We start from the raw sequence: 15433 nt of genomic DNA, 5'->3' as shown, positions 1-15433 counted from the left end.
ACTCGACCCTTCGTGAATTTGTAATTCGGACTTCTTACGATTCTCTAACACTTTTTCTATTTAACAGAATATTAACTGCTACCTAATTGACAACAACGGCTTCATTCTGGTAGCAGAGGACTATACTTTGGTGAGACACACAAACACAAGAGAGACATGGATGAAAGAGCTTGAATAGACTTTTTTGTCACATTTAGACATTTCGTTTTGATTTCACTGCAACCAGAAAATTTAATCCATAGTGTACCTGGTCATCTCCACCTTGGATGTGTGTCCCTGTTTGAAAAACCGCTGTTTAAAAAAATTAAGTGAACACATCATGATAGTATAACAGCAAGTCAGTGATCCTTCAGGGCTATCAGTCTGTAAAGAAGGATTAACTACTGTATATCAGTTCCAAATGATGGCCATGGATCATTGCTCTCTCCTTATCCCCCCTGACTAATTTCTGTTAATGTGTCCTTGTCACTGTTAGTAGCATGAGACCAATAGGTAGTCCAGATTCTCCAGGATGGCACGTCCATATGTGCTGTCACACAAGTTTTGCTGTCTCCCAGCACTCCCAGTTGTGTGGGGGGATATCAGGAGATGGGCCATTACACAATAAGAGCTTGACAGAGCCGCAGAAGGGCATCAACCCAGCAGCACGACCGTTATCTGCTCCTTCGTGCGTGGAGGAACAGGAGCAGCACTAAGGCTCTAAAAAATGACCTCCAGCAGCTTACTCATGTGTGTTTCTGACCAAACAGTTGAGTTTCATTTGCACCAAAGCAGCTGAAATTAATTCATAATATTTTTTGTTTCCTAACTGGATATATTGATATCACTGGCATTTAACTAACTTTATAATACACTGTAATGATCAAAGGTTTCCTTAATTTTTGGGGCGGTGTAATTTTCTTTCTGCATCTCACACATAATATTGTCCCTTTGCCTGCTCACAATAAGACATGGTGCTGCTCTCGCATCGACTATACCCTCTGCTTAGCTGTCACCAGACATGCTGTCATTCTGACTTTGCCTCATGCAGAAACCAGTCCGCTGGCTGTCACTGCCCTTGCTTTACCCTGCATGTTCTTTTCATGCGTATCTCACTTGCAGGCTTCTGTGCTTTATTTTAACTTAATTTGGATGTGGCAGAGCTTTTAGGGTACCAAATATCAAGATTTTTTAATAACAATATTAAATGGTGAAAATGTATTTGACTAATAAGGTAACAATGTGAATTATAAAATGTTGCATTGAATGTGTGAACAGCTTTGACTAGAACAAAACAACCTATCAGGTTGTTATTGTGTTATTTTGTTACTAGGGAGAGGTTATATAGGGCTGAGGTCACATTTTCTGCCCCCTAGAGTCAAGAAAATTAGAAAAAGGAAGAATGAATGGTGAAAATATATAACAGTACTCTTTAGCAAGCAAATGTCATATTTTTGTGTATACCAAGGAATCCAATAATTTCAGGACTGAGAAACATTCAGTAGTAAAAGAGGTTAAAACACATAAAATAAGAAAACATGTTAGATGGTGCAGTTTTTCTAGGTCAGCAATGAAATCCCAGGCAAAAGGTTTTGCAAGGAGCTAGTGCATAGCATTCAAAAATGCTTTTTTACAAACTGGATCAGGCATAAATCTCTTCCGTGTTACAAGACATATACACCAGCCTGTGTTCACCAATACACAGATTCATGACAGAATTGACTACATAAAGAACATGTGACTCCAATCAGCAAAAGTGCTGTCTAGCAGTTTGTCAGTGGTCTCAGAGGAAAACTGGCATCTCGAAGCTGCTCCTCACCATGGGAAAACCAAACACTTCAAGAGGATTAATCCATACCGGCATTTTCTATTTACTGATGATTTCACATTTAGGATTTGTGACAATTAACATGCAGAGACAATTGGAAAGAATGTTAATTTAATCTTAAAGGTAAGACACACCTTTAAGCTTGGTGGTGGGAATATTTATTGTTTTTTCAATAAGTCTACGTGTTTCTTTGTGGAGAATGATTTGTAATGTAACAGGATTATGAGGCTTGAAAACTTAGACTTGTCATTTGACTTTGCACTACAGTTACCTGACTTCAGTCCCTTTGACAATTTATAATGGTAACATGGATTAGCAGGTTTTCTGTGGGTGTTTTTCTTTTCTTTTCTGACATTTTAAAAAAGAACTGACAAACTAAAATAATTTTCAGGTCAGTCGGTAAAGACGATACGTTTAGTTCCCGGGTTTGGGTGCAAAAAGGGATCCATCTACTACTAAAATTTTTAAAACTTACATTTAAATGAACATAAACTCTTTATTCTGACTTGTTTAATTAAAGAAATGTCTTTCTTTTTGTTCTCAGACCGGAAATTTTTTTGGTGAAGCAGAAGGGGCTGTAATGAATAAGCTTCTGCAGATGGGCTCTTTCAAGAGGTAAGTATTTCAACCTGCATATGTGTGTGTGTGTGTGTGTGTGTGTGTGTCTGAGGGTGTACTTGAACATGCCAGCTCAAGTGTACGCATGAGTGTGAGTGTTTGCATGTGTGTAAATGTATGTACATAATATCAGGGAGGCCACAGAATGAGAGCACGTCTCCCCTCATGCTGACAGCTCTTAACTTGGCCAATCATGTTGAGCTTTTCTGTGCTGAACTCCGACCCCTCACTCAGCAGAGTTCTCCATTAGGGGATTACAGCAAATCTTTCCCCGAAACAAAAGAATTAGGACAAAACCTGAAGTCACAGACACACACAGACACACACACAAGTATTAGGCTTGTTGCAATGCTGTGTATCCTGGAAAACGCCGAGAGCAGTGGGTGGCAACATTCTGCAATTAATTTGGAAATCTAATCCAAGAGGATACCTTTCCTAATTTCACAGAGCAGGAATGCCAAAACAGACAGACACAAACTGTAATTCCCCCCGTGACGTCATGTGTGGAATCTTAACTTAGTTGCACATCTAGTCACACAGAAGCTTAGGACCACATTTACGTCTCTACCACAATACTGCAGCCAGGCTTTTCTTCTGCCTGCAGGACGTGGGCGAAGAGATTTTTGCCGTGCTGTCTCAGTGTATAAAAATCACGGGTGACAAATTATCACACAAGTAGACAACCACGCCTGTATGTCATAGGGATGAACATCACAAGCTGACAGCAAATAGTTTACAGATCCACCCATAAAAACAAACAGGCCTACAAGTGCTTTCACTGAATATTTAATGTTGGATGAAGAGGGATTGTTTAGAATTGAGGTCGACGTATGATGAATGAATAATATGACTTGTGTTGGTGAAGTATTAGCGTGATGAGTAACAGAGCCTTCAGATCTTAACACTAATGAATCCAGTGCGATCTGTCTTAACCCCGTGCCATCTGTAAAGTATTAATGTGCCTTTTCTTTCTTTTTTTAAATGACATTTTAAAGTGGACGACTTAAAGATGAAACCAACTGCCAGCCTGAATTTATTGGTCAGCACTGTGACTCTGCATGAAGATAAATGCACAGGAATTATTTTTAGTTCCCTTTACATCCTATCCATCTTTCCAAGCAAGCAAGAGAAAGAGAAATCCATAAAATTGTTGAAAGTGATGTTATGCTGAGAAAATGAAGAGTATTCGTACACACCCACCTTGACATAAAGTAATCACATATCCACGCAAACTCACACAAACACAGATTTTTGCACTGGTCTGAATTTGCTGCTAACGCTATTATGTGGCCTGGCTTAGTGCTAATTGGTTCCTGGCGGTGTGCTAGAGCTGTGTGTCACCCGTACTGTGACTGAGGTTGGTTTGAACATCGCCCAGGGCTGCGGATATACTGGGCCCGCTCAGACATCACACACATACTTGGACAAACGTTCACACACAAAGCACTGTCAAGTATACAGGAACTTGTCCAAAGGCTATAAGAACAGCGTCCAGTGTGTGCGTGTTTGTGCGAGTTAGAAACGCCTTCAATAACCTCACCCAGACAGACCTAGATCTCACACCCTCAGGGTCTACTAAGCCTCTAAATCCTCTGATATCCCCCCCAATATCCCCAAATCATCTACACATACACACACATACACTCACCCACCTTCCTACATCATTTTGAGGAACCTCTCAGGAAGCTCTCGGCTTTCACATGCTTTCCTTTTCCCATTCTTGCCACATCCATCCAATATATTATTGGTAGGTAAAGCAGCAGTTATAGCAGAGGTGGGATTTTCTTCCTGCTCCCACACAGCAGTCCAAAAGGCCCCACAGGCACGTAATACTAAAGAGAATGTGTGAATCAAGACTTATATCACCCTATCAGGGCTGCATTGTCCTAAAATGATTTACCTTATCTCTATTTCTGATATTGCGTTTCATTCTCTATTTTGTCTTTTCTATCTTTGTCTCTGCAGGGTGACTCTATATGACTACCAGGCTCTATGTTGGGTCTATTCAGAAAGTAGCGACAGTGGACGCACGCTATTGGACGTGAGCCCTGCAAATGTTTTGAAACTCTTCAGCCTCTTTGTTTGCAATCCATGCGATGCAAAGCTGGGCCTACATGTTTCGTGCTATTTGTGTCTGATATCTGTTTTTTTTCTTTAGCCCTACTTCGCTTTCTTCTCAGCTGTGAAGTGGATTCTGACTGAGCTTGTCATGTAAGACTTCTGTGTATGTGAGAATGTCTCATGTCTGTTTCTAATAACATAAGTTTGCTGCATGTATGTCCTTTTTAGGGCTTGAAAAATTGCCTCATTGGGCTTAGATTAAATGTGTGTTTGTGAGTATGAACTGTATGTTTGTTTACGAGTGTCTCCACATGTACGTTGACATGATCCTCGGTGATCATGAGCAGTAATGGCTACCTGATGTTTCCTGTGGTGCGGGTATTCCTGTGATGCCACATTGTGGTTTTGGAGTCTTCCTGGGTGGTCTGTTGTTGCCACAGTGCATCATGGGAGGATTGATCTGTCAGTATTAATTTTACAGTCTGTCATAGTGAAGACGTGTTTTTGTATTTACATTTCTGTTCGTCTGCTAAACCGATATCACTGTTTAAAATTTAGCACAAAACCACATTAAACTGAGTATCTATAAAGTACATATAGTCAGTCTGAAAATTGTAAGTGATCTGTTAATTTTTAATTAGTTAATGCTAATGTGCTGTCTTTTAAAATATAGTATTTTTTCTACAGAACTGTATAGAGTTAAGATTCAATTGTAATTGAAACTTAACATGAAAAGGGGTTCTCTGTAGATATTTATTTACTTTCACTTTTAAAGTTATCATTTACAAAATTGCACAATTTAACGCTCTCTAGTTTGCAGAAAAAACATTTAGTATGCAGGACATATTATATAAGCATATGTTGGAGTGGATGATTATAGCTGATGTCATCTCCCTATTTAGATTCCTGGTTGAGTTCAACTTGTACAGCTGGTGGTACTCTGACCTCACCGCTAAAGGTAAGAAAAATCTCTTTGGGGATGTGCTTGATCTCCAGCTTTCCATCTAAACAGCACTCACACAACCACATGCACTCTACCGCTGTCTTAACACAGTTATAAAATTGTTTTACAAACTGCAATCGTTGTAAAGTTTGAGTTTTTTAAAGTTCTTAATAAAAAAACTAAAATCTATTATAAACATATTTGCTGCAGTTGGAAAAGCACACATTGATCATACAAGATGCAAACTTTAAAATAATTTTGTCATTAAAAGGTTATTAATGATTATGATCAAAACAACTAGAAATATAAATCACTGAGTGGCTCAGAATTATATTTTAAATTTCTATTGCATATATTTAAACTAATATTGTCACTTAAGTAATGTCTAATTGAAGTTCATTTGTTCATTTTTTATTTGTTTTGAATTTTAAATGTTTAAACAGGTTAAAAAAAAGGATTTGATAATTGAGCAGTTGTTTTAACAGTTAGAAACAACAACATATTATCCTCTATAAAAACAGAGAAATGTCGAACAAAAACACATAGTGTAGCAAAGAAAACTGAATTAAAGCACCTCAGACTTTGTAAAATAACTTCTTCTGTATCTGAAAAATTCTGAAATACGTGTAGATTTTCTATTTTTAGTTTTTTCATGTACTTAGTCTGATCTTTCCTGCCTCACAAAACAGAGAAAAGATTCGCAGTTAAAAATGCGTCTAATTTTTCACTGAAAATCCTCCTTTTTTTCATTCCATTGCTCTTTTCGAAAGAAAAAAACGTTACACGTACTGCTTTATACTTATGTTTGAGTTCACAGGGGACAACACTGCATACAGAATAAACATCCAATGTCCTTACCACTGGCCTCATGTCTTCATCTTCGCCATCTCCCCTCCATTTCCTTTTGGTCTGAGTCAGTGTGACCACTGGAAAAACAGAATAAAGAGTCGCAATCCAAAACCTAAAAGCAAGAAAAAAAAAAAAAAAAGCAAAACAGACCATTACCTCAAATGACCTCAGTGTTTCAGAGTTTTTGTATACATGTCTCTATACACACAATTTTCTTTGTGCGTCCAGAGGGGTTATTTTATGTGATCTTATGATCTGTAAGGTCTTGTGCCGTATTGGTGACGGTGGTGGCAATAGCCATTTGGTAACACGAGAAAAAGGTCTCTCTCATTTGTCACCCAGTCTATCATGTTTTCTCCTTTTCTCTGGTTGTATGTCATTCCTTTCTCTTTTAGTTTTTCTCCTTCGTACTCGCTTCCATGAAATCACGCACATTCTCATATGATTATTGCCAGGCTATGAATGCTGTGATTCCTCATGCTTTATGGAGTGTCGAATACCGTTTGCCTGTTTGAAATGAAAGCCTCACTAAGCAGCATCATATTGGAGCATTAATTCTTGCCAAAACTAATATGAAAATATTTAGTGTGTGAAACAGGGGGGAGAAAGAACCACAAAATGAAAGTCTATGAAATGCTTTCCTTGCACACTTTAATCCTGAATGAAGTGAAGCTGGGCATCGCTGCTCACCAAGTAGTCGAGACAATTTCACAGCTGGCTAGCCTCAGGTCTTAGCACTTTCTATATCTTTTCACAATAAAGACGCAGGCCTGTGACACACAGCTGAAACACCATAATTTAGCAGCCCGTAACCCAATCTACACAACCTCTCAAGCTGAACTAATCCCAGACGTTTATACATGTAGGCTGCGTCTCTCGCATTCATATAGTTTATTTACAGTGCACTCTCTCTCTCACACACACACACACGCACACCCACACACACAATGAATAGTGCTGCACTCCTGATTCGTAATAATCAAACCCCAGCATCCAAATCACACACATAATCACCCACGTTTACAAGCCTCTCTGCAAAGATATGTAAAGCGCTGCGATTCAGCTAGTCTTTTAAACAGTTTCTTTATGTTAAAAAAAACACTAGGTTTGGATGATGTCGATCCTTTTTAAAAAAGGGTTTAATGACATTTTAAACCGACCATTCTGCAGGGTCATTTCAAACCTCTGGGTGGCAGGAAAGTTCAAGCAATGCTGTGAGAATGACTGGCCTAGATTTACATTGGAAATATTTCCAGCAGGACAAGAGACAGCTCTGGTCCAGAAATGCTGTTTTCTTTCAAACTTGAATATTTACATGGACGCGGTGTGTTTAACTGTGTGTTTGCGTAACTCTTTGCGTAGCTATTATTTGATTTTGAAATGGGTGGTTCAAAGTTTTTCCACCATCTTTGGCTAAATGTCTCGCTCATTCTCGCCGCATTCTCTCTATTTTCTTCCTCCCACCTCGCAGCTCAGAGGACAGGTCGGACCATGCAGGTACCGTGTGACACAGAGTACCCGGCCTTTATCTCCGAGAGGACCATCAAAGAGAACACCGGCAACATTGACTGCGACGGCTGCATCAAGTATGGGATGCGCAAACAGACACATTAACATGAATTAGCTACAAGTGACATCAGCAATAAGAGCCGCTGGTTATCAGCTGTCCACTGTCCACCATAAAACAACAATGAAAAATGAATGATCCTGTTAGCTCTCATCTTGGCGACATATTTTTGTCTTTATAATCCTGAATAATGAGAAGCACATTTAAATCATTTGTTGTCTGCTGAAAACGCTTTTATCCAGAGTAATCCATCAGAGACACACACACACACACACACACACACACAGTGAGCATTTTGAAATACGAGGCATTTAGAGATGAGGGAGAGAGGTGGAAAAAAGGCTTCCTTTAAAAATGGGAAAATGAGTGTGGTCCCCATTAACAATTTGGGCTTTTCTGTCAGGCAATTGTGGGGTGTTCTCTGGATCCCTGCAATGGGGCCTTCATTGCTCCCAGCTGTGGAACTGCCAGGGAGCTCAGAGCTCTGTGTGTGTGTCTAAGTGTGCATGTGTGCTTGTGTATATGTGTGTCCACTGTCGGTGCAGCCCCACATGGTCAGCAGGGTATCCTCCGCTTTCAGTGCCAGGACTACGGTGTGGCTGGAGATACAGCGAGACCCTTACAAATACATAGATATAGCACCAAGTCAGACAGCCATACCCAGCCACACATGTCGGAAGCCTGCTTCAGAGAAGAATGGTATAATCTGCAATGATGACACCAGAGCTGGGATTAGCAGGAACAAGCTGTGTGCTCAGCAACATGCCGCCTTCAAATATATCTTTTTAAAAACACAATGAATTTGACAAAGTAAAATGGAGTTTTTATTTCTCTTATATGGAATTTTATAGCTCATATTTATATTAGAGGTCATTGGCGATAAACATCTGTTTCAAGTTACAGCCTGACTGAAGTCTTTCCCTTATATTTTCATTGGGACACGTGTGTATGCTTTATGCTCTAGGAAATATATCCTAAGCTCTTGCCTGCTAAACCTCTCTTTACTGTATTTTGACTCTTTGTGTGCATGTGTGTGTCAGATTTCGTACGTGTGCGCCCTACTCCCCGATTAGTGTGACAGAACGTAAGAAACATCAAACCCTAGCGAGTGCTCTGGTAACTTAAGTGCCCCCAATAAGATGATTTAACCTTTATTAATGCATCTGTAGCTTTTCTAGATGGTAACTTGAGATTCGGGACAAAGAGAGCGTCTCCAACCGGAGAAGGTCTTCAGTGGGACCATTAGTGACAATAATCCTGGTTGTATATCTTCCAAAGACACATGCTCCTTTTCTTTTTCTCAACCAAGAGGGAAGATTCAAGAAAGAGGTTGAAACTTCCAGTAAGGAGCAGCTTCAGGTGTACAGTTACAGTAAGACATTGCTTAATCTGCTAAGATAGTACATATTTCTTGTTAGGTTTTCTTTTGGGCATTTTTAATTCAGCATTAAAAATGGATTTAAATTCTGCAAATGCATTTGAAATAATTTTAAAGAAATTATAAATTAATAATAATTAATATAATAATAGTTGCATTTTTCTTTATAAATAATCTTCCTTTCCAACTATAGTTCCAGTATCCTTATCGTACCATATTTCACATCAACTTATCCAGAGAGCCCCCCCTACAAAAGTCCTGTCAGATGCGTGCAGTGGAATCATGTGTAAAAAGAGAATATTGGAATCACGGTGCTCGTTTTTCCCCTAAAGTAATAGGAGATGTGGAAATAAAATGACAGCATTCCTCTTAAAACTCATCTATCTGTTTGTTGAGATTTTGTTGGAGCAATTTCGACTCGAATTAGTAATAGTTAAATTGCACACAGTAATTACTGGTCAAATTTTTCAACTGTGATGACAGATATTTCTGAAAACCATGCTGGACATGCATTTATGGTTATGCTATGCAGTTATTAAAACCTTAGAAAAACATTAACATTCTCCACTGGATACAGAAAAAAAAACAACATTTATCCGAACCTGTGCAGGGAATGATTTTTCCATGAAATGTACGAGACTATGTCCAGCTTGGAAACTATAGCGAAGCATTACGAAATGTATTGTGAATTAGCATTATCTTTTTTTTTTTTTTAATATAGTTTTTTTGGCCTTTTTCCAGCTTTGCTAGATAGATGCAGTGAAGACTGACAGGAAAGTGGAGGGAAAGACATGCGGCAAAGGGCCACAGATCAGACTTGAACCCGGGCTAGCCACTCTCAGCCACGCAGCACATGGTCGCCTGCTCATCCAACTGAGCTTGACCGGCACCCATGAATTAGCATTATGTTATCATAAGTAACAAGGTATTCTTTAGCCGGGATAGTTGTTCATCCCTTTCAGCTGTAGAATGTGTAAAATGTGTTATGTTTTGTCAAAACTAAAAAGAAGACAGTCTTTCACCGACTCTCCGTGCATATGTCGTAATCTTTTCCTACAGTTCTCAGCTTTATATATCAAACTCTAGCTTTCCCTTTTGTCTCCCACGTGAGTCTCCACATCGTTTAAAAGGTTGTCCGTTATCTTTTCTCAGAGAAACATGTTGGATGTCCTTGTCTGTCTCCCCGCCAGCCAAAATGTAGAGGCCACAGCACTATGAGGCAACATTAACAACAAATTGTCTGTTACGCTATCTGTGTTTGTGATATGCATTGCTGTCTGTCACTTGTGTATCTGCGCACATTATACACATCAGTGTGTGTGTGTAGGTATGTGTGCATTCGTATGCAGTGTGATGCTCCCTTTCCCAGCTCTGGGTATGTTCAAGGCCAGCAGATGTGCTGTCAGGATGTGTTTAAGTCTTTTCTCCAAAAACACTTGCTCTGCTTTCTATCAGCGGGCAGCGCTGGACTGGACCGGCGCTGTGCAGGGGTGAGCACAGATTATTAAACATCAGCAGATCCTAATTCACCCTGATTGGAACTGGTTTGGCGTGTTTGCTGAGTTGGTTTGGTTTGGTTTGGCCGGTCGTGCTGGGATAAGTGTATTAAGTGCAGCGGATTGGCACTCCTCAGGGATTGAAGGCTGTTTGTGGTCAGATTAAATTGGTCATGGTATTGCATAAGTAAGGATGGAGATATTCCTGTACATATTGGGTCTGTTTTGATCTATCGGGTCTCTCCCTCTCTGTCTTTGTTCAAGCTCTCCTTCACAATAGTTGAGAAATGTGCGTTTGTGTATACAGTATTTTTTACATCTGTGTGTGTTCACTCAGTCACACGTGCGTGTTTTCATATGTGTCTGATAAATGCTTCAGAGCGAATTCGATAAATCACCCAGCTGCAGCAAAAGAGAGCGAGGCAGAGAAGCAGGAGATCAAGAAAGAAAGGGTGATAGAAAGAAGAGATCATCTTTACGACCTCTCTTCTTAATAAAGCTTATCCACAGCCATAAATCACCGGCCAGGAGGCCGAGGCAAGGCCTGATCTCTCAGACCAGTAAAACACAGCCATGGGAAGCTGTGAGCACAAAAGTGTGGTTCCCATTTGTCTCCCTTTGGAGTGTTTTATATTCGGCAACACTTCATTGGTGCTTGCCTTGGATAGGGTACAACAAAGCTTTAAGAAAAGGAAAGGAAGAGAACGAGGAAGAGGGGCGGATGGAGTGAGTTAGAGAAGTATGTGTGTAAACTATATATGTGTGTATGCTGGTGTGAGTCTGTCTGTGTCTCTGTATGTTTATTGACAGCTGGCGGTGAGATACTTCATACTCTTGACATGCATCCAGTGGAGTCTCTTCAGAGTCCTTCTCCCCTCTGCCAGGGGAGAATGTGAACACTCATAACACAAATCCTGTGACACACATGGAAATTTACATCATACCCATGCTCCTTGACTACTTGCCAAATCTCACTTTCAACTGTCTCTTGTTCCCTCTTCCTTTTCCATCTTTCTTTCTTTTCTTTTTCTATCTGGCTGTCCGTGCTGTGACTGGCAGGTCCTTTGTGATTCAGCAGATCCCCAGCAGTAATCTCTTCATGGTGGTGGTGGACAACAAGTGTGACTGCAGCATGTTTGAGCCAATCACCATGGACCCCATCGAAATCATGTATATCCTTCACTGAGGTGTGAGAGAAAAGGTTGTGAGTATATACATACATATGATATTAAAGCAAGACAGATAAAAGCAATAGGGTTAGGTAAAGCAGTTACTCTACTCTGTAAAAAAGTGTGTAAATTCATCAAATGGCTTCAAATGTAACAAACGCTCCTAGTAATCATCACTTTGCTTCAAACTTTATTGGGTACTTGGGTTGAATAACTACATGAGTATGAGAGGATTGATTATTCTTTGGTTTTCAAAAGACCCCTGCTGAGATAAATATAAATGTTTCTTGTTTTCTTTTTAATAGACAGGACATTTCTCCTCCACCTCATAACTTTCACAATTAGATTTTTTATAGTTAATTTCCATTGATTATGAATTCAGTGGAACATTTTAAAGTAAAAAGTTTGTTTACACTCTACGTCTTGTGTGTAAGCGATCTAATTGCTGTATGGGACAAGATCTAAAGCTGAGGCAATGAGACATCACTTTTTTTTGGCTGTGTGAGTGTGTGTGAGTTTGGACTTTGTTACATGCCACGCTGTGATTGGATCTTGATCAACAGCAGACACAGCTAGCTTGGAAAGGCTGGAGACTGAAGGAACTTAATTTGTCACCACATAACTGGCTGAATTCTCCTACAATGTGCATTTCTTTGAAATTTTATGCACTACAGTCACGCTGTGTATACATGTCCACCAGTGTTTATTTTGTTGTGGGGTGCTCACTGTAGCATGCTGTTCTGTTGCTGTGCAACAAAAGAAACCTCATCAAACATCGCTCAGAATTGGCTCTTGTTTCACTTTTACTCTACACACACACACACACAAAGTATTGCACTTTAGAAAAACCTCCTTCCACCAACCACTCACAAACAGGCATTCCTTTTGAATTCAAACAAGAAATATACTCCAGCAGGAGTAATGCTGAGTGTACATGTTCTCTAGTATTGCCTTAACTCCAACTGCACATAATGAATCTCTGAAGTGTGAAAGATTGAAGATGCAAAAGGACAGGAGGCGCCCAGACACCTGCCACCCTTTTCACCCAGAGGTACATATACTGTGCAATAACTCACTATAGTAAAAGTCCTGTTTCATATACCTCTGATTCAAATAAAACATATCTGTTCCCATAATGCCCCTCTCTTTCTCTAGGAGAACTCAATGGAGTGTGGGGGAGCTGTGAATCTTACCCAGTCTCTTGTTACGACACTGCTCTGCCTACTTGTGGCGTTGTTCCCTAGGTGACCAGAGCTGACCATGCCTCTCCACTGAGAACTTTACTTGGGTTGGATTGGCTCGGCATGCAAAAGAGTCGCATTGATGCCACTGAAAAAAAACAAAAAAACAAAAAACACTCCTGCCCCATATAAAGTTGTGCCCAATTTCAACTCACCACCTACAAAGTCCCTAGCCCTGACGTGCCATCCTACAAGGTAAATATTTGAAAGGATTAATAATGGATACAGCTGCTAAGTAGTAATAATTAAGGTGCTTTAGCAATATCACGTGAACTGCGCAGAGGTTTTTGAGGAGATACAAAGTTTAGAAACACATAGTAATAATGCTGACAATGCACTTAGTAGCTTAAAAACTGCACAAGTGGTTGAGTAATACCCACAGACACTAGCGCCACAATGTTCAGTCCTTTCAGGTAGCAGCTAATGGGCTGGGTCTGTAGCTGGGCTTGGAACTGGGTATTAAAGCCACGTAACACCCACATGGATAAAGACAGATACACTTACACATGGCCAACTTTGACTTTTTATGAAGATTAAAAAAAAGAAAACACAGATAATACTGATGATGATTATATGTGGCTGGGGTTGTAATGAAATGTCTGTCTGTTAATATTTTTTTCCACAATGAGAAAAAAAAAAAGAGTTCTAGTGTATGTTTATAAAAAAATATATGAACAAAAGAGTCTTATTTATGATTTGCAAGTGGTACCCATAAACTGTGACTATGAGATTTTTGAGTCCTCTGATGTGAGTGGTTGTTAATATTTGAGCTTTGCCTTATTGAACAACATTGGTCCTGTTTATGTACTTTTGAAATAAAATGATGTTAAAAAAATTTATGTCGTTGTCGAAAGCTATGTTGTCGAAAGGAACTTAGCATAGCAGATATTCGCTGAAACACTAGATTTAATATGAATCATTACTTTTCATATATTGCGCTGTTGTTTTTGGCAGATTTGACTGATTAATACAGTGTCTGCTCTTGGTCTGGGGAAATATTTGGCTGCTTTTTGACCTCCACATAAACAGAGATGTGGCAACCATGTGTGTGTGTGCGCGCGCGTGGAATTGCATGCTCATCTGGTGTTTCACTGTTTTGTCATTCATGTACCCCCTCTGCCCCAGAGGCTCATCCTCCCGTTCAAAGAGACAATAAAGACCATGACACTGGAATGGAAGACCAACCACAACAACCATCTGTATTTGCTTAGAAATAGACCCGGGAATTGCATAGGAATAGATAGTTTTCTGACACACACATGTAGGCATACATGCAATAACACAATTCTTAGAGTAGTGCAAAGAGAGCCACATATACATATGTTATGCTGTAGTTTAAATAAAAAGCAACAAAGACGTTTTCAGTGCCGGTCAGAGGAAGCTCTGCTGTGGCCTCCATGTCAACACCAAGGTCCCTGTGGTCAACAATGGGACATGCTTCATCTCCCCCTCTTTCCCCACCTCTCAACTAGCCAGTTCTGTGAAACTCCAGCTCCAGTGGCGAGGTAATTCTCAGCGTCCTAGTGGTCTAATCTATTCTCCTCTGTTTAATTGAAATCGTCCCTTCAGCAGAACTTTGTGACTTTAATCATTCCCAGTTCTCTTCCTCTCTCTCTGGTCCAAAGACTCCCTGACTTGCTTGTGGGTCATTTATCACTGCATAATGGGATTGGAGCTGTTTTGGGTCAACACGCATCCAACCCAGTCTGTGATTCCTTCCTGTTTGCCAGATGAGTTATGGGAAAGTGCATCCAGTGTGTGTACAAAAGGCAGACTTGGGAAAGCTTTCTTCTTTCTGGGGTGTTGCCACAATGGCAGCCCTGTTGCCCCCTTCCTTGTTCCTGTGAGTGATAAATGTTCATCTGCGTTTTCTGCAAGCCATTTTGCCCTCACACTGATGGATACATAAGCCATTCAGATGCTAAAAATGCCTGCAAATGTTTGCACTCTATTTTCTGAATTTCCCACAGCACGCAGCTGCTTATGCACACAGGTGACAATGACAAAAACACTTTAATAAAGTAGGAAGAAACAGGGGGAGGGAAAACAATAAAAGAGGAAAAAAAAGCTAACTTTAACTGTGACAAACTTAATTTGAAGAAGAGCCTTTGAAAAAGCCAACCCCATCTGTCAGAGAAGAAACACTCAAAGAAGAACTAAGTGACAAACAGTGGGGGTATTTTCTAAAAGAAAAAAAAAGGGCATCCGCATTCCTTCCCAGTGATCCAATCTGCACTGCTGTTTGAGGTGGGGAGGAACCCCTAAGAGAGGAGTCACTGCTCACTTGGACACAATGCCCTAAAG

At 40.1% G+C, this 15433-nt stretch overlaps 1 protein-coding gene across 1 annotated transcript in view; it reads left to right on the top strand.

Annotated features, from left to right (window-relative positions):
* cacna2d3a (calcium channel, voltage-dependent, alpha 2/delta subunit 3a) overlaps positions 1 to 13923 on the top strand; it is a 124284-nt gene extending 110361 nt beyond the window's left edge. The window contains exons 28-36 of the mRNA XM_039604049.1: positions 68 to 130; positions 2352 to 2422; positions 4391 to 4466; positions 4584 to 4636; positions 5389 to 5444; positions 7750 to 7864; positions 11779 to 11891; positions 12857 to 12939; positions 13044 to 13923. Of these exons, the coding sequence (XP_039459983.1) occupies positions 68 to 130; positions 2352 to 2422; positions 4391 to 4466; positions 4584 to 4636; positions 5389 to 5444; positions 7750 to 7864; positions 11779 to 11891; positions 12857 to 12939; positions 13044 to 13136 (723 nt within the window). The 3' untranslated portion in view covers positions 13137 to 13923. The remainder of the gene's footprint in view (positions 1 to 67; positions 131 to 2351; positions 2423 to 4390; positions 4467 to 4583; positions 4637 to 5388; positions 5445 to 7749; positions 7865 to 11778; positions 11892 to 12856; positions 12940 to 13043) is intronic.
* The last annotated feature ends 1510 nt before the right edge of the window (positions 13924 to 15433 follow it).

The sequence above is a fragment of the Oreochromis aureus genome, linkage group 20 (assembly GCF_013358895.1).
Source record: "Oreochromis aureus strain Israel breed Guangdong linkage group 20, ZZ_aureus, whole genome shotgun sequence".
Lineage (NCBI taxonomy): Eukaryota > Metazoa > Chordata > Actinopteri > Cichliformes > Cichlidae > Oreochromis > Oreochromis aureus.
This window is presented reverse-complemented; position numbering and strand designations above follow the sequence as displayed.